This window comes from Andrena cerasifolii, chromosome 5, assembly GCF_050908995.1.
Source record: "Andrena cerasifolii isolate SP2316 chromosome 5, iyAndCera1_principal, whole genome shotgun sequence".
In the NCBI taxonomy this organism is placed as follows: domain Eukaryota; kingdom Metazoa; phylum Arthropoda; class Insecta; order Hymenoptera; family Andrenidae; genus Andrena; species Andrena cerasifolii.
In genome coordinates this window covers 8,654,953-8,681,487 of record NC_135122.1, presented here as the reverse complement: position 1 = coordinate 8,681,487, position 26,535 = coordinate 8,654,953, and the positions used below count along the sequence as shown (strand labels likewise).

The window sequence follows — 26,535 nt, the reverse complement described above, 5'->3', positions numbered from 1 at the left end:
TTCAGAATTCTAATTCGTTAGCATCTGTCATTGCGAAGACACGTATATTGTCAAGGTGCCTTTTAATTTCAACGAACCTTGCAAAACTATTTATTAATTTCCCACAATTTTCTATAAATCATTTATTAATCGCAATTAAGTGCCATCAGAGAACAAATCATCCTATAATAAAACTTCTCATTAAAAGTGAGTTTATAGTACTAAAAATAAAATGTTGCCAGTAGGAACAAAAATCTCGTTTGAAGGTGGATGGACTGACATTTTTAGCCATCACCCTGATTAAGGAAACAAAAGTGGCCATGAAAAATAATTTTACCTGTTTCTCTTACTTTTCTGATAAAAAGTTTGCAGCCTTGTGCCTAAACTTCTGAGTCACCCCTCTTGCTCTGTCTAACAACCGACACATATGTACCTACCTACGTCTGTGTGAGCTCGAGCTCTTGATGATGTTACAGGCGAGTTATGACCATACACGTAAGTCCCTTTTTATGTTTCCCTGGCTTTAATGCTAGGTGCTTCGACCACCAGCAGGTGTCAAACCGGTACAGCGTCTGTTCGCGTGTCAATTGCCTGGTTGGCTGACTAGCTGACTGGGTGGCCGTCTCTGTACTGGCTGGCTGGCTGACTAGAACACACCCTTGTACACCTAGCTATAAAGCAGCAGCTGTAAGCCGGATGCGGAATTCGTGTTCGCCGACTGGGTCGAGTTCTCGCGTCTCGAGATGCATGATCCACCGTAAATCGTTTCGTTCGACGCGCCGTCGAAATCGACTACCGGGCTGACCAAGTGATATAGAACAATAATAATGCCGCGCAATCTTGATTTATAAATCGTCCCGAATCTCCTGAATCTCCAACCCTGTATCAGCTTTTCAAACACGAGGAGGCGAGATTTTACGAAAGATACGATCGATCATATTTTATTTGGTCGCAGATTTCAATCCTGATTGTAATAATATTAATTAGTAATACAGATTATTCTCTGACAGTTGCGTAATAAATATATTCACATTTGATTACGTGCTTCCTGGTAACTTTGTTCTGAATTTGAAGTTTCTTGGTAATTAATTGAAACTATTAATTTGAGTTATTGTTCTGATTCGGTGAACCGCGTTTCTATTTAGTAATAAAAGCGTTGCTTTAGAATCGTCAGACTTATAATCGTGTTTGATCGTATTCCGTGTTTTGACGCCTCGTACCTAAAATATTTATATTGTACGCAAACTTTTGCGGGCTTATATACATAGAGCAGGTTCTATTATGGGTTCGAAAAGTTATTTCTAGCGTGAAATTCGTCTTCATCAGAACGTCGCGTGGCGCGCGAAGGGTTGTTTGAAGAGACAACCGTGGAACATCGTTCCTCTTTTAAAGCTCATTGCCCCTGCGTTAAAATGCGCGGTCATTAGGCACGTCCACGTGCCCGTATTTCGGTCTTCATTACTATCAATACTTTTTTCATGCTTTGAGCAAAATAACTACTAATTGAGGCGATTCTGCTCATATTCTATTACCTATAAATAGAAATGTGCTTTCAGTTAGTCACATTTCACTTAGTAGTGTCTTTAATACTAAAAGTTAATAAAAAATAATTCAACATAAAATTCTATACTAAGAATTTAGTCTTTAATATACCCAGTACGTTTTATTCGAAAACACTAAAGAATTACAAAAATACAACATTCAGATAGCCACAATATAATATTAATATGAAGAAAATTAGAGACATTAATTTCTTACTGTCCTTGTTATAACTAATAAACAGTGCGATGAATTTAAGTGAATTTTTAAAATATATTTCGCTATTATCAATCACTTTCCACCCAAAGTCAATCGACAAAAGAACAGCTGTTGCAACTGAAAATAATACTTAAGTACTAAGACTTCTGCGTCAGTCAACTTATTAGTAAAAAAAAAAATAGACGCAGCAAACTGTCGATCTCGAGTTTTCCATATCTTTTCCATCGGTTATTCGACATCCACACAGCCCCGGAGCCTATTAACATAACCTTCCTTAAAAGAAAAAACTTGTATCGTCACGAGATATCAGGTACAATATGGACGATCGCAACAGGCGACGTATATTATATTCGCTGTAGCAACAGCCAAAGTGGTTGCTCGCATTAAGTGCTTTTCACGCTTGTGGATTTAAGAGAGCAGGTAGCGGTAGGCTGATCAATATGCTAATATTTTGATGCTTCCACTCCGCTTCGAGAATTGAATTACGCTCAACGAACGAAGATAGATGGAGAATACGAGAAGAGGGTCGCAGGAGGAAAAGGGGCTGAAATAGGATGAGATAGAACAGTTCTACGTTTGAAGGGGAGTATTACACAGAATACCATTTTCCGCAGCAGCGTGCGCGTCTTGTACATGAAATGACTGAAATGAATTGCTATACATAATTATTGATAATTGTACGACGAACCCAAAGCGTTGTTAACATTTCCAAACGTGCTACACAGAAATAAAGTTTGCTGTGTTATTTTATTCGCGTGAGTCTTCTAATAGTCTCCAAACTATAGGTTAATAATTTCTGAAAATTTGTGAAAAAAATTGGTTCCCATTTGTAGCAAAAAATCCATATATGTATCTTTTCATCAAGCGAGTGAGCATATCATTGGCATCTTTACTTCACATTCGTTCACGTAATATGTACTGTAGGGACATTATACCCGAATTATAATAATTATTTATCGGCGAGATAAGAGCGACTACGGCGAAGTATTATTTACGCGTATCGAAGCATTTGTTGTTATTCCGGGCACGAAACACAATTTTAAGCGTTTCAAAGGGATTCGATTAATTATTAGAGACGTACACAGAGTGCTGCATCGTAGGTACAAGTGTTCTCTGAAACCGTAAATTTCGAGTTCGTTGAATTCACAACACGCCGTGGGGAATTCGGTATCAATGGAATTAATAGTAACAAGCCTGTGAAGTCGTTTCACGGATTTAATACCACTGAATTTCAACCTGGACGCGTTCTTACATCTTTAACAGCGTGTGTTTGATTGCAAGCCAGCCACAAATTCTTTGCACGCTTAGTAGAGATAGATTGTTTTTATCTGATTCGTGTATTCCGCGTAAACGGTAGCCCCGGTCTGTCGAATCCTCGATGGGTTAACGAGGAATGCTTGTTTGCGTATTTGTTACCCTCCTCGGGAGGGGGTGCTATCTCAATGCTACGCCATGCGGGTCCTGCAGCGTGAAACGTTACTCTCCACCCTTCTGCTACACGCGCAATAATCTCTCCCTGTACATTCACGTATGTACTTCTTCGTCGAGGCTCTGTCAAGGAACCTCCTTCGCCCCTGTAATTCTCACTATTTTTAACCCACGCTTAACTGGTGAAGTGGCAACTCTGTTACCTAACAGGTGACGTGAGGCCTGACGTACCCCCAATTTTTAATTCCACTTGCGCAGACAAATTTGGACTTTTTCTTCTGAATAAATTATTTATTTTTCGTAACGATCAATTGCTTCGTAGTTACTTAGGTCTCGAAGCTTCTGTAGCCAATTACCATTTTCAAAAATTTAAAAAATAAGTGACATAAATATAGTGCCAGGATACATTTAAAATTGTGTTCAGAAGTGTTTAAGTAATGTAGACATCACTTATGGGCAACGCTTTGCATGAAATTCGAAGTAAAACGAAAGGGAAAGCGACCAAACTTGAGGAACTTGATCACAGGGTGGTAATAGGTTGGGGTGGGCCTATTCGTAGGAATGAATTCCAGAGAATTCGGCGATTAGATAGGTTCCTATATCCCAGAGGCGGTAATAATGTAACTGGATACTCCAGATAATTCCGATAGAGATCTACTTATCGCAAGAGTAGGTACTGTTCAGGCAAAGAGGGCAAAGCTAAGAAGGAGGGAGAGGAAGGAAAGCAGAGAAGGTGGAGGAACTGAAACAAGGGGTAGCGGCGCGTCGCGTTCCCATCCAGATATCCTCTAGTTCCCGTGAAGCTGTGGCATGTCGCCTTGAAAGATAACTCTCACTATGAAAAGCCCTCAGTCACCGCTAACACTTCTCAGCTGAGATTTTTTACTCGCGTTGTCAGCTTTCCGCTAAGCCGTGCGTACGTACATATTGTTGGGGAAAATTGAAGGAGTTATAAAAGAAGGGAAAGTTCCCAGACTCTCCAGCTTTACTTACGAGAGCTGTAAACAGTGGTGCGTTGAGGAGAAGCCAGAAATAATACAATAAGAATAATCATTACGATCGCCCTTCTTTGTACGTGTCGAAATTTTTTTGTTGTATTTTTTTGCTCTCACCCCCTAGAACGGTGACATTTGATAAAAAAAATAGTTTCTGAAAAAGTTGATTGCAATCGGCCAACAGGAAAGGGTGCCGACCAGGCCTTAAAGTTTAGAATTCATCAGTGGTTTGAATTTGAAATAATGTTAGAAGAGCATTCAAGTTTCTGCAATTACTGTACATATAATTTTTTCGTGCTCCCAACAATTTCTTAGATAATAGCGTTTGAATATAGAGAGATCAGCACTACGCGTGTATAGATGTGTTCGTATCTTTGCGTTTGGTTCCAGACTTATTGTCAGGGGTTGCACTTACTTTGGGAGCGACGAAAACACATACATATTATTAGTAGAGGGACGTGTTTAACAAAAATTCCTACTAAAAATATGAAAAGAAGAGATCTGTTGAGAAAGTAGGTTAAACCACGAATTATCACGAACCGAAATGAAAAAAAATGTTGAACTCCCTTCTTTCTACACGTTTCACTTGGGAGCGCAATCACGGCCGCTAAACGCAGAGGCGATCATCGGCATTCTTTACAATTTCCTGCGGCAAGCAAGGGCGCAGCTAAACGACACGACCACAGTGAACAGAATCGTCAACGATCGCCGTGGTTCCTCAAGCACAAGTAACGACAACTAATGGGGAATTTGCGCCAAGTAAAAATCGAACGTCGCTGGTTTCGCAGCGACGAGCGTGTACAGGGAACGTTGCGCTGTAGTCAAACACCACCCACGGCGCAGTTAAAAATCATTCGGGGAACCAACTGATAATTTGCCATCCCCCGTTATTACGCAGCAATTGGATCGGTGACCGCAATCCAAACGCATCATTTCTACCCGTCGATTCGTATATTTTGCGGGGCTTCCCGTTAGGGGTGGGTGGCGCGATAAAATCTCGACCAGCGCCCGTCCGCCCGACTAAAGCGGCGCTTTCGTCAGCCTACGTTATATCTCTGTGATCGCTGGAAAAGAACCGCGGTCGATTTCGGGAAATCTAAAAATGCTGTCCCCGAATTGGGCTTGGTGGGACGTACGTGCGACGCGGAGCGATCGTACCGTCGAGATTGCAAGCGAGGTCAGTAAGCGAAGCCAATCAGATTTACGAGCCGGGACATATCATGATCGCCTTTACGACAATTAGTCACCGTCACCCTCTTTCCACCTGACGCACCGTACACGCGCGCGCGCGCGCGCTCACATGGACGAGCGATCGTAATGGAAAAGAGGTGGGACTGTCGTAAAAACCGAAGCGTGGGCCAGGTATCACCCGGATCGCATATCGCGCGACGTTCACTTTGAAGTTGTAGCTATAGCCACGCCCTAATTTATATTGATTAGGTGGCGGCCACTGTGAAAGCCAATCGCGGGTACAATCACTAGCCCCTACACGATTGTCTTAAAGAACGTATTCGGGACGTGTATCCTCTTTGCCCGAGGTAGCCGAGGTATACCGATTTGTCGTTACGGATCGATGATTCCAGACGAGCGGGGCATGTCGAATTTACTCTGATCGCGGGTGAACGTGTCGCTGGGAAATAAGAATTTAGTCTCTCCATGGGAATCGGACCGACACGCTGTAATTGGCGTCTTCTTTAAAAATGTTATCGTACGCGATGCGCTTTAAAGCTTTACAGCCCGTCCTGTTCCAGCGAACGGTACCGGGAACGATAGAGATTTTCGCTCACCACGTTTGTTTGGCGAACCACGAGAGCGGAGAACATTACCTATCGCCGTCGAAAGTTTCATAAACCTTCCACAATCGACCGTCCATCGTCGGTTCGCGAAACCGCTATAAATTGCGGTTTAATTGGCAGTGCGTTAAGGGGTAGTAATAGGCATTTTGATCGAACGGAAAAACGGCGGTGTTTCCCTCCCTTTCAATTCCTATCACGTGAAAGCGACCGGTGCATTAACAAATCCACTGGCTTCAATGGATAATCATTCTTTTTTTTTTTTAGAGAGAGAGAGGGTAACGCCAGTTTCCGGTATTCACGCATGCGCTTCCCGATATCTCTCAGTTGAGCTACCCGCATTTTGCGATCCGCCGTTCACCATAGACGGATGAATTCCCATGCGTTTTTGCTCTGACCAACTCGAACGAACCAACCAGCTATCCAGCAGCTCTGGAATGGCGGGAGATGGGCGAGGTGGGAGTCGGGCGGTAGGATAGTGAGCCGGGGATCGATGGAGATAATGCCCATTACCCTTAATACGAACTCGCTCTTCTTCCATCTCTTCCTCCCTTCACCTTTAACCCCCTCGTCGGTCTCTCCTTCACCCGAGCCATTCCATTCTCGTGGCTCTTCGCAATCTGTAACCGATGCTTTTTATCGTCTCCACTGACTCGATTCGAGAACTCCGCATTCTCGTCGTTATCATCATTGATCAAAATTTTGAAATCCCGAGCCCGAGTATAATGCCACTTCCGTAACGTCCATGTAACTTGTACAAAGAGGGGCGATTCTTGAACTCGATCACACCCCCATAAATTCTGCGCGGACCAGCGCCGATGGTCCCGATGTATTCGCCTCCGTGCTCTTTTCATTATTCCCCATTGCGGTCCGCGCGATTAGTTCACGTACCCCCGCTGCGAGTTGTGTCCGATCCGTCGATTTGTCGAATGCGATCTTAACGATACACCAGCTCGCTTCGATGTGTAATGAATCCGAAGAGCATCTTCCGCGAGGATGGTGAAATTCACTGCTGAAACTCACTCGAATGTTCGATCACTTGGCTCTTAACTCTTGCCCGCGTATCTTCTGTTTGTCTGTTTTTGCTGATATTTATTTTTCCGCGGCCGCATTAGAGAGCAATTTGCCGTGAATGCGCAATCATCGATACGGAAGAATATCATTGTTTCGCGTGGTGAACGTAGCTACACGAGTGTGTACTTATCCGGAGCGGTGCTGCAACGAGTTCGCCGTGAAGGGCTACTCTCTTGTGACTCGACGCGAGACAAGTCCTTCGTTACTGATTTAATTGCTTTGCTTACCTTTAGAAAACGCAGGCCGTGCTAGAGAAACAAAACAAATCGCGCTGGGTGTACCGTTGTGGCAGCAAGTTGTGCGGCCGCGCTAACCTGTTGAGTGTATTCGCGTAGGTGGTGAGTAGTGGATACGTACACGCGCGAAAGTCTGCGGATGAAGTTTCTCGGGGAAATACACGCGAGACTTCGTGCTCGCGAGAATTGTAACACGAACAATACAGAATACACCCGAACGAAAAGCTCGGATAATAATACGCCTGTAACTCGATACCGGCGTTGTTGTGAGAGCCTGAAAGAAGACTAGGAGGATCTGATAATTGCAACGATTATTTCGTGCTTTATGATTAATTCGCTGGATTCTCGGAGAATTCTGCATAAATGCAATTTTAAGGTAACGGTGCCGATAGAATTTCATGGGAAAAATTTTCATATAGATACTGTAGATACGGAGTACTATCCACCGAACCAGTTTATATATCTACAGAAATTGAGGACATTGCAACAAGGGCGCAGCTCCAGTTTTTTCCATATTATTTAATCATTGAAACACCATAGACAGTGTCCTAATTTTTATATTCATTAGAAACGGAATTACGGATTTCTCAATATTTCATTAAAGTAATCCTCTATAATCGTAAATACGTATCGCACAATCACAAAACCAACACAAATCGCAAAGTAATATAACAAAGTTCGACAATTATACGTTATACTTTCCGCCTGCCTCCGAATAAACGAGCGTAGCAACGCCGTTATACCGTAGTTTCATAGTGTTCTCAACAATGATTCGGCAATTAAGTGCACCATAACGGAAGTGATTCTAAAAGTTCAGAGATGCTGAACTGATACCAGCTCCGGATAACGGATATTAAAGATGGTTTTATAGCCGGGCTTCCCTGCGGACCATGTAAATGACTCGCACAGTTTAAATCGCCGACTGCTATAATCAGAAACAAATTCAGGACTTGTCTGAACGACGAAATTACCTATGATTAAATTCTATTCTCCTCTTGAGAAACATTAACATTTAATTAGTGGATTGAAATCCTGTATTATGAAATTGTTGAATGGTATTATTACTTTGGCGGTATTAAGAGGGATAAACATGAATTCCTTGTAATATTTTCATTTCACAGGTAATTCTTAGTTCGTAATTTATTTAAAAACTTAGTAGTATTCGAATATATTATAAGGCTTTAATAATTCCGTCGCACTGTAGAGGAATGGCCACTGTGCCGGTTCAAGAAGTAAGATCAACTTGACTATTTATAGTGATTTACGTTCACGAAGGATTATTATATTCATGCATCCAGATTATTGTCTAATAGTTGCATTCTGTGTATTGGAATTGTTGAAAGTGGACTACAGGTGTGCATAGAAATCTAAGATAACGCAGGTAAGTGCCCTGACACAATGGGACGTTATTCGCAAATGATTATTATTTTGCATTTATATGAATGGACTCGCGAGTGACTATATTTTTGGGTCTTCTTTATTGTAATTGATTGATGTACTAAAAAATAATTCTTCCGAGAAGAGTAAAATAAAAGGAAAGTTGTTACAAAGTATTAATTTTGCTTGGAAGTTGCTTGTCGTCAAAATTGACTGAAACGATCGTTCGTTCGCTACTATCGCCTTCCATTCTCGATTTTGACACAGCAGCCCCGTATCGACGATCCACGTTCTCGTTTCTCGAGCCCATAACTCGATCAGCAAAGGGTTCGCTGCTATGCAGTAAACACGTGTCTTGATCCCGTGTTGTCTGCCTTGCATTCGCGGATTACGTCATCAGTCCGCTGATGGTATGCTTTGAAATTAGCGGTATAACGTGGCCGAGTGTCTCGCTATGGAATAACAATGTCTGTCGCGTGCTCACTCGCGTGCACGCGCGCGTTTCTCCTGGCCATTGTGTTCGTCTAAATTCTGGCAATTTCAAACCGGCGTTGATGCCATCTCTACTTTCAATTAATCCCTTTGACGACCACGTAATATTCTGACACCCAGGATTACATGCTCGCTCGCCTTTCGTGGCATCCCACCACTTATCAGTGCTTACGTAATCCATTCGTAATGCCGAAATAAAGCGCGTGACATATCGAGTAACACTATTGGGTCATTCCACGCGAAACCGGACACTTTTTGAAGTAACATTTCGGATTTTGCCGATACTTGAATATGTTGTACTCTTTAGTGATATATCAACGTATCTCGAAGGATTTTTCAAAATTTTAAAAATTGTGGATCTTACAGTTCTTCGAAATATAGTATCGATCTTTTTTCAATAAATTATAATTGTTGAACTAAGAAACTCATAAAAATGAACTTTTGGGTGATTACGGTGGAGACATAAGAGTACCTAATGAAAATTATTTGACTTAAAAAAAACAAATCTTTGACCATTTATTTTGCAATTATTCTAAACAAATGCAATTTTATAATAGCAGGGCACTATTTAAAATTTTGAAAATAGTGGGGATAAAGCCCTATTTCTCCTCTTTCCGGACACGTTCTCAGAAATGCGGACACTTTAAAATTCGTCATAGGAAAATTAATTGAATGGCTCGGCTATACCTGTTGTTCTTATACAGGGTAGTAGTATCTTTTAGTGAAGATATCGAGCCCTGATTACGTAACTAATAATCACGCAATATTATTTTATCACGTTAAATATTCGAGTCGTGCACTAAATCTTTCCGGTAGTGTATAAACAAGTGTAGGAATTATATATTCATGTAAACCAATGAGCAGCATTCATCATCAGGCTTTCAAACAGTGATATGACGTATAAACAAATTAGCGAATGCATATACGTCTACGAAAGGGCAATGCGGCCGGTTGTTTCGCAATGCAATGGCAACGACTCTCATTTGCTTTTTCATGCATTTACAGCTACTATTTTTGCGACAATCCACGACCACGCAATCGAGGCGCGGTACTAGCGTCATTTCCATTTTCAATTAATCCTGTGATGACCACGTAAAACATTTTGACATCGAAAATTAGATATTCGGATTGTAATCTCCTCGCACATAGCAGTCGCGCCGCAGTGCCTGGGACTATTTCCCCCCCCCCTCCCATTTGTTTTTTGTTTTGTTCGAAATTTGGAATTCTCAAAAGTGCAATGATTTAAACAAGATTATTGAGTCCTCGCGAAGTTGTTGATACTTTAATATGAAAAATGATCACGTTAGTACCATTACGACTGCTGCAATGCAAGAATGGAACTTATCAATTATCTTCTGCGTAAATAGAATTTTACGAAATATACGACATTTATTGTCCTCCTAGAGGATTGCACGCGGAGTTGTATTCAGAATTGCATTCCTCCGAAATTGCGGTATTCTCTAATAACTGAACAGTATGTCCCAGGCAGAAGTTCATTAGCATCTGTTATTATGATTATACAGTTTAAATAATTTGGTTGCGAGCTCTCATATATTACTGTTAAGCTCGATTTCGTTATAAAAGTATCTTAAAGAATGTTTAAAAGACTGAGTCAAGTAACAGAAGTATAGATGCACATTAAAGATACACAATATGGTTCACCATAAACTTATACATAGAGTGCCGATAAATTCTTGGTGCAGCCAAGGTAGGCACGATACCTTCTGCAAAAATGCGACGAAAGTGCAGAATAAATTTCTTCCCTTGAGTACACGTATATCCCTTTGCTAAGGCGTGGCATGAAATTAACATAAAACTCGCCTTAAACATGCTAAACCCTCTGCATTTGTAAAATTCTCAGTATACGCTGTTTTTTCGTTGCTTGCTCTAATGTGTTTCTTTTTTAATTTTTTTTCTATCCTTCATTGAAAGTTGCATTCTGAGATACGTATCTACGCGTTTAAAAATAATTGTTTTTGAATGTACGAGACATTTTCGCCTGAGCATGGCCTCATATACATATTTATCTAAAATATGTCTAGTAATTTTTATGGAAGGTAGAGGCTAGATGTTTTCGCTAAATGTTTTATTTAAGGACACATTTATAGAGTATCGCGTACAGTAGTTGTTATGTCACACGAGGTGCAACTACGAATTTAAAGTGAATAAAAGCGAAGTAAATAAGAGATCTGTAACATTTAAAAGCGGAGGTGTCTTTCCATGTCAAATCGATCATTTTCTACACATGATGTCAGAGTTTTGGATTAAATTAAAATAAGACATATTTCACATGAAATTAGGGGTGGTTTAAGTTATCATTTTCTAAACTTCGAATTTCTTTAAAAAAATACAGGCCACCCCAATTTGTGCTTCTTACTCCTTTCCGTAAAAATATGGTTTATAAATAAATCGTTTTTTACAATTATCTATAGAACGATGTTCGTTCTCTTTTTATTTGAATCAGGAAGGATTGGTCTACCTAAATACCTGAAGCGTATGAAGGAACACATCTACATATGTGACGAAGTTAAGGGAAACATATTTACAGAATATTAAAATTTTTTAAATTTATATTTATTTAGACTCTTTATTTGCTTTGGGATAACATACATGCCTCGGGATTTTGTGTTTACCTTTCTCTAAATATCCTATATGCTTTTATGCATACCCGTGTGTACCTATACAGTACTTATACACGCTTCTTGTCTCTCACGATTGTATACTGTACAATTTACTCATTGCATTATACTATTGGCGTATGTATGTATTACACATCTCAATGTATCCATATTCAAGCATGTAGTTGTACAGTGAAGCTGCTATTCATAGCTCGTGGAACCACCGAAACAGGCTTGCTGACTTTTTGTTGTAGGTACGTTAATAGCGTTTCTCGTACGCAATACTATACAATGTGTATGTTTCGTTTCGGCTTGATGAAATTCGTTGGGAATTATGAAAGTGCTTAGCAAATACGTGATCCAAAATTAGTTGTTTATATGCTCTAGTTACTCTAGTATTTCAATTGATGAGTCAAGAAGTTTTGTAGGAAATATTTAAAATGATGACCATTCGATTGAATTTAAGCTGATACATGTTATGTTCGCAAATTTCAAAGTCATGAAAAAGAGATTATTGTATTAACTGAATTTTTTTAAATAAGCTTGTCTTTTCAATATCACACTTGCACGAGGAATAGGTCATGCTATATTTTTACATTTAACGTGGATCTCGCGCAAACAATTGGAATTGCAGATGGTTTTGAAACCCTTTGAAAGTGTGTTAATGGAGAACGATAGATAATCAATAATCATGTACACTGAACAGAATTTGCATCAATCGTTCTTGTGACGAAGCCACTAGAGCATAGCCCAACTCTAATATTCAAAACAGATAAGCAACCACGGTTCAATGTTTAATTCGCGCCGTTGTTAGGGTTCAATCGCGAAGCGGGAGGCTATTTTTTCGTCGGAAAATATTGGAAGCTCTTAATTACGTGTACGTTGTTAATTAATCTTTCTGTTTGCTTTCGAGCGCTATGCTAACTTTGCAGGAATATCGTATGAAAAACGTGGAAATTCTGCAGGGAATAACGATTCAGATTTGCTTGTGGATCATACTATAACACAATTCGTATGAATTGGCAATTAATTTACAATGAGCTTTGCTTTCTGCACTGTAGCGGTTATCTTTCCAGCTTGTATAAACTATTTAAGCAGGTTTCAGAAGCCCATTAGCTTCACTATTGGCAATGTTCAGGCGATGTTACTTCCCATTTATTTCGATCAATTTATGAAGTCTTGCGAGAGATACAAAATTCACCTCAAACCAGCAGATGTATGAGCTAAAAGGCTAATTGCCTTTTATACTCGCTTCAACTATAAAAACCAATAAATGGAGACCTACAGAGGGTGGAGCGTAATTCGTGGTACAATCGAAAAATGGGTGGCTGTGCTCAAACAAGTCGGAAATATTGAATAAAACAAAATTATTTCGTGCGAGGCTTCATTTTCGAAACAATCGATTTTATACTTGGCAAGCATGTCTGTTTATTACTCGCAACTTCTACTTACGTACTAGTTTTCGTCAACTGTGACCTAGTCCAACTAACACAAATTTTTACTGCGTTTTTTAGATTCTTTAAATTTAGATTTTCTAGATTTGCCGCTAGGCGTTTGAATTTCTACTAATAGATAATATTCAGAACATTACTAACCCTCAACTAGTGAGGTGGAAACTTTGTTACATAACTGGTGCGGTGGTGTCTGACATACCTCAATTTTTATTTCCATTTACACAGTAAAATTTTGACTCTTTCTCGGGACAAATCATTTAAGTCTTTCCAGTAAGTATATTAATAAAAGTGATAGGTAATAAATTTTTATTTGTAATGAATATAAAACTTCTATTAGTTATTTTGTATCCTTGCACGATAAACCGGCTAAAGCATCGTCATAAGGTCCATGAGACCCGACGGCACAGGTTAAGGGTTAAAGGTGAAGTCAACAAAGAAGTGGAAAGACGTTTTCAAACTGAAGTGTAAGAGTAATACATATGTTGAACAATTTCGAACACAAAAGAAGTTAATGATCTGTACAAATACAGCAATGCATTTCCTTTAGCCTTACCACTATCAACGTTTACAAGTACAGCAATACCAGCAGAAATATAAAACAATGGGTAGCCAAATCGCACTAACGTGCGGAATCCTCGAAATTGATTTTCTAGAAATCGGAAATACGAAAAAATTGTATACCACATTTTCGATTCATTTTTTCCACGCGGAAACGCCTATGACCGAGTGTACCACGAATTACAATCTGCCCTGTGCAAGTTAGACAAAACGGTGGACAATTTCGTGCGCAGCGTGAGTGGTTAATAATATTTCATGAGCTGAAGATTTCATAAGACCTACTGCTCCCCTGGATGCTCTAGAAGCGTAAATCTCGGAGTATCGATTTGCGGTAAAAAGAAGACTGGTCCAAATCTATTCGATAAGGAGCAGAAAAGAAAGGAATGGCCGGATAAAATAACGAATTATGCAAATGAATTGGAATTCCATTAAGAAAGTTAAATTTATTCTTCGGACTTCTGGGTGTACTCTTCGTGAACTTTTTTTTTCTCGAAAAGTCTCGACCGCAAACACGTGGAACGTTAACCGTGGGAAATTAGGTAAATTCGAACGGCAGAATATTTCGCGTGGTCATTAAAGGATTAATTGAAAATGGAGATGACATTGTCGCTGCTTGAAGATTACTGGAATGTGGATTAACGGGACACGCCAGGTGTAAACGTACGCGAGTAAATGGACCAGCACCCCAGAAACATTGTTATACCATTGCGAAACATTCGGTCGCGTTACAAGCTTGATTTTGCAGGCATACCACAATCCCGACTTGCATTCCGCATAGATGCGCCCCAGAGCCTGCTAGATTAAATAATGCACTTGTGACACTAAATTGCAATCACACAGGGAAGGAATATTTGGAGGAAGTCCTCTCCCATTTCCTATATACATATGCACTCTCGCAAGAAGGCCACATGAGGCGATGCGCAGTAGGGTGGACGAAATGGGGGCACATTTTTTTGTATTATTCATCACTTCTAATAATTGACACTAGTTGGCTTTTATAATTGTATTTAAGTAATTTTGAGGGGGAGTCTAGCTTTTGTGGGCTTAATCTGAATCATTAAAGGCAAGTTTCTTCACTATTAGAAAACTATCACAAAATTTTTATTTTTTCGTTCCACCCTGTTGCGCAGCGGTTTTCGATATTCGGTTTACTGAGCACTAATCTTACTGATCACTATCATCGAGTACCTAATAACAGAAATATACGGTAGAGCATATAGAAGAAGAATGCAACGTTTCACTTATAATTCCCAATACCATCACATTTCTAATCTATCAAGAAAATCATCTGATTGCTGTGAAAAATATATAAATCTTCTCGCCGCACTAAAAGTGTACTCAAAACCATTGCGCAGCTGAACAATGTTGTCAGAAGTCGTGCGATAACATACGATTCACACTTCCTACACAGTGATAAGAATGATACGAGACTAAATAGCACCTTGTCCAGCTCGCAACGAAATCGTTCCAGTTACATCAATTCAGAACGGGAAGCCTGGGGCACAATGAATCGTGGTCTGATTCATCACACGGCCATAACGAGTTTTATTAAAAACTTATCGTGACAGACCCTTCCCTACCATCGTGCCGCCGAAAGCACTTCGCTGGTGACGCAGGCGGTTCCAAAGAAAGCCGCAAGATTAATTACTCCGACTAGATGCGCCGGGCGCGGAGAAAGAACGAAGGAAACAGTCGCGCGCCAGGAGGTTCGGGGCGATGCCTGCGAATTAAATATTCTACTCTCACCCTCGGCACGCTCGCGATATTAGCGTTGTAACGTGGTCAAATGTTTCGCGACGGAAATGACAACGTGTGCCGCACATTGGCCGGGCCTCACGTTCGCGAGCGCAGCTGCGCGCCTGTGTACGTGGCATTGTGTCGACTGTTAAGCATTTGATACGGCCGCCTTCCTGTCGCGCGCCCATTGTCGTCGGCCCGTTCGCGACGTAACCGAGCCAGCCGGTTCCTCGGTGTGCGAATCGGCTAGCGATACGGATACGGTGGCCTCTGGTACCGCAACGCTTACCGAGCTATACAGGCTGCGGCAAAATTTGCGGCACGAGCAAAGACGGATTATTCGCGCAAAAATCGGCGATAACTTTGGAATCGATAATCTTCTCTCGGCGGGCCTCGCATCACCTAATTCAAGTTAAAAGACGGATTACCTATGTAAGGTTAATGTAGGCAACCCGTGGCAATCAGGAACTTACATTCCCAAATAGTTTACGGAGCATGTTAACCCGCTCAGAACAGGCTTTGACTGACATACCATGCAATGTACACACTATACACGTGCACGCACGCACAAACAGAATCTTATACATAATATATGGGGTTTAAACAAACAATGTAACACTGTAACTAGCTCGAGGAATTGATTTACCGGGTTACGACCTATCAAGAAGAATAACCCGATTATTTGGGTTACTATACGCCATTTAGAATCGAATCTAGTTTGGCTTACGATTTCAAACACTGTGCGAGGCTCCGTTCTCCAGAAAGACGACATTATTTCGTTGAGTTTGCAGTTACTTCGGCTTGACTTGTATGGTTGTGGATAAGTAAACCTGCGCTTGAGCTTGTACACTGCTGGACAGAATTAAATGATCACTGTAATTTCTCGTAAATTTTGGGCTTTTTCAAATGGCTGTATCTACGCGAAAAATCATCGCAAAGAATATTCGAACATTCGTGGTCACACCTTCTTATAATCACAAATTGGTCACATGGGATTCGCTGCACCCCAACGTCATTATTGAGTTACCATCTTCGTATTTTTGAATCTTCTAACTTCTGAATGATAATTTTACATTCGGGATATTCATACAATCGTGTCTCCAATAGTCTTTCTCTAGAAACGTGAATTTTGATATGAAATTTATAGTTGAAAAAACGCGATTTTCCACGGTTGTGGAACAAAGCGATTTTTTTCGCGATAAATTCGCTTTGGAAGTCGAAAAGGCGCGACATGTGAACGCGAAAATTACTCATGGGGTGCGATACACGCTGTGTGGCCACAAAAGGTTAAAAAAAAGCATTGTAATGAAGTTTCTACTTTTTGAATCAGGGACTCAATTTTTTTTTTCCATCCATTCTGGTACTGTTTTATCAAGATGAAGCGCAGGAAACGAATTTTTAAAAATTTCTGTCAAATTTTGAACGTATGCACGGGTGAAATTGTTTTCAGGTAAATCCAATGGAAGGCTTGAAGTATAAAAACCTCAAGTGTGGAAAAGCTTTTTGCAAATATGCTTCGCGGCCACTTTTCGCGGAGATACAGCCATTTGAAAATTACCAAAATTTGGGGGAAATTATAGCGATCTTTAATTTGGTCCGGCAGTGCATTTAATCTGTCTTACCGTCATATTATATGTTAAGTATCTACCTTACGCATATGTGGAAAAGTGTCAAGGTGGAAGACAACGATCTTAGATCTCAGCTTGTGAATGAGTATGTTACATTCGTACAAATCGGGATCTTGAAATGGAAAGTAAGCACGCTGATGAATATGTAACAGCTGTTTGGAAGTAGCTGCTAGATAGTATCTACTTGTCAGTCAGATTGGTTGGTGACTCATTGTCAGAATAGACACTATACCTATTTCATGTCGTTTCAAATAGCACGTTATACTGTTTCTTAATTACTTTACATTGCAAAATAATGTTGAACATTATTTTTGCATACCTGAGGAAATTATTCAATCAGTCAACTAATCTTTAAAAATTGATAAGTCTGCCTTTCCTAAATGTGTATGTATATTAGCTGTACATGACCAGTTACTCCATTTGGTCCAAGTTATGCCGAAACCTACCAACCCCCAAAGTGACAAAAAATTATTTAAAAACACAGTACGGGTCCCACAATTTTGTGATGTTTATTCAGCAAAAAAAATTAGGCTTAAGAAACAAAAACTAACAGAAAATTTAAAATAATATTAATTATACTACATCCTACTAAATAACCCATTAAAAATAGCAAGGAATAAAATATATCAGATATAAATAAAGCTACTTTACTTTACCAATTAAAGTCTGCAAACTAAATTTACTCAATTTCAGATCATTGAGGTTTGGTAGCTTTCTGCAACAGCTTGGCCCATTTATTTTCCTTCTTACACGTAGATGACCAAACATACAGGCTAAGTGCAAATCTTTAAATATGGTTTTCTTGTCAAATTTTCAATAATGCATCAGTTGCATTAAATACACTACTGCCCACAGTGTGCAAAGAACAAATTATATACAAAATTTTCGTTCTCGTTTGCCTTAAAATCGTCCTCCAGAATATAAACGAGACTGTGCAGTGCTACGCAATTACCTTTTACCATATTCTTCTATTCAACCATAATAATGCGCAGGCTGTAGTCTGCGAAATATTTCACTGTCCAAGTATCTTCTATTTTACATAAGTCATAAGGAGACGTTGCCACGTGCATGTAGTAGGTGTCCATCCAGTTTGACGTTACTGTTCCACGCACCTGTGTGTACCGCGCACATGGTCAACCACTGTCGCACGCTTTATAGCAGCGTGTCGGTGTGTTTGTTCACGCTTCCTTAAGCTAGGTGGTCGGCTGCTTTTCAGTGCAACTCCAGCCGCTTTAGTACTGGCCACGATATTCGGCCAACATTCGCGACATTATCTTCGCATTCGTGGCGTGTGCTCCGTAGCTTCGCAGTTTGCGCGCCGTGACCTTCGCCGTTCGTGTCGGTAGGCAGCCGATTACAGTGATAACGGCAAACCCTGCTGTGCTTCGTGTTAAAGAACCGAATACTGCGCGCCCGCACCTCCGCCGGGCTCGATTGTTTTGGGACTCCTTTCTAATTACTCCTCTAAAACACGCGAAACCCATGTCGTTCGTTTCCCCAAGTTCTACGGTTGAAACAGTTTTTGCGTTAGTTCCAGGCGACCTGTACAATGCGTCGTAACGTCGCATAGATTAGACGGAACGCAAAGTACTGATACATTTCTAACACAATGGTGACAGGGATTTCGTGCCTCGTCGGGCACGTCCAAACAGTTGCTGCGACACTTGCCCCTAGCCATGTAGCGTAATTGTTGTGACGTCCTGTGTTTGTGTGCCTAGAAGTGCGGTTAATTAAATCGATACACGCGAATCGGCGAAAAATCGTTACCAAGCTAGGTGAATTAGAAAGCAAACAGGCTTGCGATCGGTGGGCGATTCTAAGTTTTATTCAACGAGCCACTGGGGTATCTATCGCATTATGCGGTAATCGTAGCGTTCAGAATATAAATTGACTACTTTATGATTGCGGGTCAGTTTTTTCCCACGGCTGGGAAAGTTCGCGAAATCTCTCTCGTTTACTTGAGTGTTTTACGTAGTAATTAGATTGTTAATAGTATTCTTTCGATGGGTCGATTTTGTGTCTTTAAAATCCTATGTGAAGGGTGTTGTAATTTTCTTTGGGGATTTGTTTCATTAAGAAGGTTGCTTTTTTTTAAATTTTGACGTGTTGACTTTTTAATTATTGTCTTTGTGTTCGTGTATCTTTTCCTTCGGAATAAAGAATTTACTCAGTTGGTGTTCAGCAAAGTTACAATATCAATAACATCGTGGAGGTAAAATATAAAACTGTAGTATCGTAGAACATATTGCGTAGTCCTTAATGTTTTAAAGTGACGGGCTTACAATAAGGTTTTTGCTGCCTGAATTATTTTTCCTTGCGCACAGTGGAACGTTCGATAACCGAGTTACTCGGGAAACATGACCGTTCGGATAAGGTAATTTTCGAATAGTGCACTCACTTTCCTCATGGTGATTATTCTACATTTCAGATGGAATAATGGAACAGAGAATTCTAAAAGTGCAAAGTAATATGTACATGAACGTATTATTTTCTCAATAACTTGTTGCATATTTTTCCTGCTTCTAAATTTCATAAATTTCTTAACATGTCTAATGAGCCTGACCACCTAATTCCTTTATCTAATGCCATAAATTCTTCAGAGTGAGGAGGCACATTTTCATTGCACTTTTCTCCTATCTGAAAATAAGAATTTAAAATAAAAATTGCCGTACTTGCGGCAATTAAATATAAGTTTGTGCCTATCTAATCAGAGGAAAAAATAGTATGCTTGGACAATTGGTGTTTGAATACTGGAGGTCCTACCGTATTACCATACATTAATCAGATGTGAAACTTTCTCTACGACTAATGCGGTATAAATTTTTTTTAACAATCACTTGTTGCATCCTTGGTGACGCATCAGTGTTCCCTTTAGCAGTATGAAACGCTCCTTTCACGGTTCCCGCCATTCACGACTCAAAATGGCATGTAATTGACTCCGGTGACAATTATATGCGCCAATAGTTTGAGCATAACCAAGCGACGTCTATTGTTTCTCACTGTGATGACTTCTCTCTGCAATAATCAATAATTTGGATAGGATCATCTGACACATGGGCAAGTGACACACAATTCCTAATATAACTAACAAAAACGTGACACTTGCAGACAGGATTTGTTCCAATAGGACTGAGATAAAAATCTTTGCATTCGATAATTATCAATTGTCCATATTCCACGCCAAATATGCTACAAACTTGGAACCAAAATTGACCGAAATTACTCGAAATGTTTTTTTTTTCAATTTTGCACATGCAATAGATTCACTAGTGAGACATCGAGTCCAGGTGTCAATTTTTCTGCAGGGCTTTAGGAGCGAGAGGGGGGGTGGGATCAAAGTACGAATTTTACAAAATACATCGGCGGTTGTAACTTTTTATACGAAAATGATATCGAAACGTAGCTTGTTTATTTTACAATAAAGAATCCAGATGCGCACACAGATTCCAAAAAATTTGTTTAAACACTGCATTAAATATCAGCACTTTATTGTTAATTTTTCTGGTCGAATGTCAATCGATTTTCTTGTACATTTGCGAGTGAAAAGTATATACCCAAGTACAAAATACGGATAAAAGGGAATTTTTATTGTTGCTTTATAAAGAAAGTTATTATACCTCAATCTTTTCGAATTTTGTACAATTCCGAGTCCTTGAGTGCGTATAATCACTTTTACAAACGTCGAACAGATCGTGCCCAGAATTTCTGTTTCGCTAAGGGAAGTTTGAATACAAATACCCGTTGCTTTTCAACTATTTTATTTATCCGAGTTCCTCTGACATCTCCCGAGTCGCAAGCCGGCGTTACCAATTCTTATTGTATCCCCACCACGAACAAAGGAACTTTTCCGCTATCCGTGATCGACAATTTCTCTCTCTCACCAGCCCAGATTCCCTGGAGACTTAAAATTCGTTCCCCTAAACTGTCGCCAGGCACCGCGTAATGCACAGAAGCCCTAAAACCATCGACGCGTAAACCAACGGCGACGTAATCAAATGGAATCCGCGTAACCGGCCGACAATCGTTTTTATCTATCCGAGTCCGCGGCGTGCAATCAGAGAGGCGCCCGTTGACTCGTGACGCTTCCGGTCCAGGCTTCCTGCTCGCAGAACCGCGCCGTTTCCGTTCTGCTGGCCAGCCCACCGATTCCGACCTGCCGTCGTCGTCGTATATCGCGGCTCTGTGCCCGAGGAGCACTATCGAAATCACTACCAGCGTCTCGTCACCGTGAAACACCGCCGCCCGGGTGATTGGAGCCGGAATAATTGACTCGAGTGATTTTTCGTCGTCGGCGAGCAGAGGCAGCGGCGCCCCGTCTGCGTCGTTCCGCGTCGATCGGCCACCCTGCGTGTACGTGCCAGAAACGGGGTTACGCGCGACTTTCCGTGGCGATCCGCGCTAGTGTAGGAAGACTCGGCGGGCTCCAACTTGATCCGACTTTGCATCGGTTAGCTAACTGTTTGGGAGACTGGCGCGCGATTGCCAACGACAGTCGATAAATTATGGCGATGAGTGCGCTGGCGTTTGGCAAGGGAGACGATTACGCGCGGCACGATGGCCGTTTAACGGTGCCGGTGTTAGGGGAATTGTTGTTCAAGTGACGTGATTGGTTAGCCAGGTCTTTTTTTATGGGTGTTCGTTGGTGGAGGTCAGCTGAAGTTTGTGGTAACGTATCGCTTTGCTGTGTCTTCGTGTCAGGAATGTTTTTATTCGGTGATGAAGCTTTGTTCAAATTGGTGCTAACACGGAGTGCAATTTATTTACCGGGTTTATGAAGGACTATTGGTTTAACAATTCCACATGTGTTCGTTACGTGCTTTGAGCCTGTCGTGTGATATGTTTCGTACCGGTGGAGAGTGATTTAATTACGGGGGCGTTATTCGTAGGAGATTCGTCTGCTTTAAGTCATTCCTTGCGGGGAGCATAACTGAGGAGTGATTTTTCAAAAGGGCACATTTCCCTTTTTCGACCTTGAAGCAACGTTTGATGGAATCGCCTTAATAATGTGAAATTGCACCCTCCAGTGGCGCAAATCGCTAGAAAATAGATTCAATTCCTTTTTGAGAAATTGAAGTGGGAATACGTGTTTCATGCCAAAGGTGTTATTTTCAAGTTTGATGACATAGTGAAATAATTCTTTAGTCTGGAACAAAACGGACACACTTCCTATACTCGTCTAGGAAATTGTGATGAATACAATAGGAACTTAATTCCACAGAGTTACCCAAATATATACTAAAGTAGCTTAAAAATGTACCCACTGTCATGTAACCATAAACATTATATTATATTTCGAAAATGGCTTCTTTTTTATAGTTTCCATCAACAGGGCTTATTTCCAAATGTTTCTTTTAAATAGCTATTAAAACAATGTCGCTAAATTTAACACATTGCCGATATCAGATGGAAGAATAAAATGTACGTGTTCTAATAAAGAAAAGATTTTTTTTCACTAAACGTAGGTGCCCTTTTGAAAGATCACTCCTCAACTCATTTTGAATTTTAATCAGATACTCGTGGAAATGTCACAACCATTGAACATAAATTATAATCCCACCAATTCCCTCGTGTTAGGTTCACGAATACAAAGGAGCTCATCCCTCAAACATAAATTCATATTGAAAGATTAGACGCTTAGTGAACAAAGCCCACGTTGGATTTAAATAACCATCCCATTTAAAAAGCACTGTCACTCCCCTAATCGCCCGTCTGATACCCTACATTCTGTCACTCGAAAACCTGGAAGTGCATCCCACGCGGTCTGTCACAAAGTAAACAGTGTGCAGTGTGCTCTCCTGTGTCTGTCGTCGTGGTAAACGAGTGAAACGACGCAGTTGCGTCGCCGCGCGTACGCCTGAAGCTGGGACTGCGATGGCTGGACGTTGCTCGGACCTGATCAACGTTCGCGTTGAGTGATCGGTATCCATCGCCGTTGAGAGAGATCTCACACAGCGATCGGGTGGACTAAGCAGACGCGCTGGCCGGTGCACGTGTACGCGTCGGACGTGAAAATGGCGGTGGTGCCTGGTAAGAATAAATTGAAAATGGGCAGCGCGGGCCGATACTACAGCGCCTATCTCATCTACGACGTGGCGAACTCGTGCTTGGCCGCGTTGCACGCTAAGATGCCTCCTCCGGTTGTCGTCACGCGAACCAACCCTCTGTCTCCTGTGCACGTTCAGAACCGGCGTAAGTTTCTTTCGTTTTTTTTCCACCCCCTCCTTTGGCCTGTTTCTCTATTTTCTGGCGTTTCTTGTAACCGTATTGTTGCTGGAAGCGGCCGCGATCGCTGACGCCCCGGTTCGAGCGGGCTCGCTTCATCGCGGAGATTCGCCCGCAACTGCACGGTTGCCATTGTGCCAGCGTGATTACCGAAGGAAATGCAGCGGCGAGAGAGACCATAGGCTGCTCCGAGATAAAGAATAGGCCGCGTTTCGTGTTATGACAGGGGTTGATGTAGCGCTCCCACCGTGGCTTCCATGTTTGATCAAGGCTGGCCTGGTGTGAGACACACCAGCGATACCCATCCGCGGAGTTATCACACGGACCCGAGATGGGAGCTTGTCTTTTCTCCTTGCCAGTCCGAAGGGAGCCGTACTAATTGAATTCTTTGAAGATCAGGAAAGAGAAATGACTGGCTGGAGTCATTGAGATTTACTGCTAGGGTGTTTATTACTGAAATCAAAGAATGTATTTCTGAAGCATTTTAAATTCAAACACTACAATATTGTCCGTGACGATATGGATATCCAGCCAGCAGTTATCAAACTCATCTCGCGGGAAGCTTGAGTAACATTGATACTTATTCTCCAACAGAATTGCCGTTAACGGAATTGTTCGCATCGAACCAACTAGTTAGATCTGTTATAGGGTTAGGTCTGGTGCGAACGCTTTACCTTCACTTTCTTCTTCGATTCTTTCGAACACCTCATTGCTCTCCCATCTCACCTTTGTTCCCCAGCCGCTGCAAGGTTAGGTAAAGAGGTAAGAAGGCGTAGGTGCCAGGGTAGGAAAGGGTGGAAACACCCTATGAGACGGGATAGCGTGTCTGTTTTGATTTATAAGAATTCACCACGAACCCCTAACCCACCGTCTCAAGCTTGGCCTCACCTCGGCCTCTTCTAGATCGAGCTAGATCACCCCCCCCCTCCCCCACCGCCCGTTGCACCTATCTCGCGCGTGAATAATAGGCAGGTACCCAACTACCCTTCTTTCCGCTAACCTCGCCTCGTCCTCCGTGCCTTCCTTCTTCTTTTTCTTTATCCTTCCTCTTTGCCACTGTCTCCCCTGATGGTGCACCGATCATTCTTCTCGCGGACGACGGACGAGCTTCGCTTCGTTGTCGGTCAACGAAACTATCTATCAACCCGTTTCCGTCCGCGCAACCGCCGATATAAACTATCAGGGAGTCGTGAATGATTCTGCCTTTTGTGCTCGTGTGTACGTTGTTTGTTTGAGTGCCCGCGCGAAATATGTGGACCGTAGATAGAACTCATGGTGGTCGCGGCGAGTTGCACTGTTGATCGCGAATTTGGAATACAGAGGTATCGAGTTGGAGTGCTTTCTCGATATTTCGATGAGATATCGAATTTGACATTTTTACGCGAAATAGATACAATTTCTGTTCCAAGGGGAATGTGGGAATGGTTAAGTTGTTCGTTGTTTTAAGAGCAGAAATGCCTCAAAGTGTATTTAAATATTATGGACGGCGTGTTGATTGATTCAAGGAATGCTCCGATTCGCCGTTTCATCTTGTCTTCAAAAAGAAAGATCCAGTGACAGTTCTACAAGTTCGTGAAAAAGTGACCGAATTCCGAGGGTAGAATGTAAATTTGCAGAAGCAACAGAGTCTATTTTCTCTTCTTTGCTTCGGCGCCTCAGCAATCGCGCACCGTTCGTTCTTCTTACAGGCGACACACGAGCTTGATCTCGTCATTGGTCAACGGGACGATCTATCAACGTATGTGCCAGAACAAGAACCGTTACAAAACATTAGCGAATCATGAAAGATTTTGCATCAGCGTTCCGCTGCAACGTATATATGTATATATCGGGGGCGAGTCATCAATCTTTTTACTTTAATGGCCGCCAGTCAGACTCGGCCATGATCGAGATGAGCCACGATAGTGGACAGATGAGTCGTGTTAATTCGCAGATGTCGCGATTTCGCATTCGCAAATGCCACTGTTATGTTTCCATTGCCACGATCGTTCTTGCGGGCTTTAATTATGCTTCACCCCATGGCGGGTACAACTTTTTTTCACGTTTGACGTGGCCTGATGCAAAGTGAAGTTTGGCTTGCGTGTTCTTTATAAAGCAAACGAATCTCTGAAGCTGAGGAATATTATATTTAATCATCTAACGGGTTCACCAGATACAAGTAACAATAACGTGTTAGTTTAAAATTGGTGTACTTATATTCGCCTGGGTTTCAAGTAGATATACGTAATATATAGAGTAACTGAAAAAAGTGCTGATTAGGGTGGCTCTTATTTATTCTTGCTGAAAATTTTTTCAAGATTTTATCGCCACATTTTAAAATTTTAAGGTCCAAAAATTTACAGAAATAGTGGCAAAGAAAAAAAATTGCCTGGGTGCGATACACCCCGTGTGACCACGAAGGGTTAACGTTTTCTGTTGACTTAAAGATTCATATGATTTTAAAATACTAAAAGGATATTAAAAATTGTGTAATACTTGGCAGAAATGTAGGAACAGGTTGCAACTATACTTCAAACTCTCCTTGTAATGGTTTCAACGCGTACACGAATAAGTATCTACTGAAGCAGGAAAACAATTGTCCAGGCTAAAATTCTCAGCGAGTTAAATACTAAGCGAATTCCGTTATTGGTCGAAGATAGGAATATGTGCGAACTTTTTCAATACACGCTTGTCGACCTACTTATTTTCTCAATGAGAGCTTCCATAATGACAGACCGTATTGGCACGGCGAGGCTGTCATTTTTAATCTACACAATTACCGAGGATTTAGAAAAATTTTTCGCTGCTAGCCGTCGTACACTCTCACGCCGAACAATGCAATTTCGTAGCACTTCAGCTCGACGTGTTTCAGTCATTACCTTAAGAACTGATTAGGTACTTTAGGAGCCCATACAGCATAAAGCAGCCCTCCGATCTATAGCGGTGTAATAAAAATTCTTAATTACGTTCTCCATTACACGTTTCGAAGAGATTAGGTACATTCCACTCTTTGTTACTTTAAATATAACGTATTCAGAAGTTAAGAACACTCGAAGTATAAAAAGATACGTCGAGTTCAACGCGACGCAGGAGAGCTTTCACTTATGTATTTTAGGTTTTATACGGCCTTTTAATTTATGAAGGATTAATTCCACCCTCCTGCGTAATGATATAAATTGTTTCATTCGCTAACTTACTTTTAAACAC

The 26,535-nt window shown here is 41.2% G+C and overlaps 1 protein-coding gene across 7 annotated transcripts in view; it reads left to right on the top strand.

Annotated features, from left to right (window-relative positions):
- The window catches only part of LOC143369220 (cytotoxic granule associated RNA binding protein TIA1), a 591,539-nt gene that overhangs the window by 358,281 nt on the left and 206,723 nt on the right, over positions 1-26,535 (top strand). Inside the window, exons 1-2 of one of the 7 annotated variants that reach the window (XM_076812873.1) lie at positions 18,282-18,714; positions 22,638-23,316. The exons of 3 other annotated variants lie outside the window; for them this stretch is intronic. In XM_076812873.1, coding sequence (XP_076668988.1) covers positions 23,139-23,316 — 178 coding nt within the window. In that variant the 5' untranslated portion in view covers positions 18,282-18,714; positions 22,638-23,138. Of the gene's footprint in view, positions 1-18,281; positions 19,102-20,757; positions 21,793-22,637; positions 23,317-26,535 lie in introns of those variants that run through there. 3 more of the 7 variants (XM_076812872.1, XM_076812875.1, XM_076812874.1) reach the window with 3 other exon arrangements.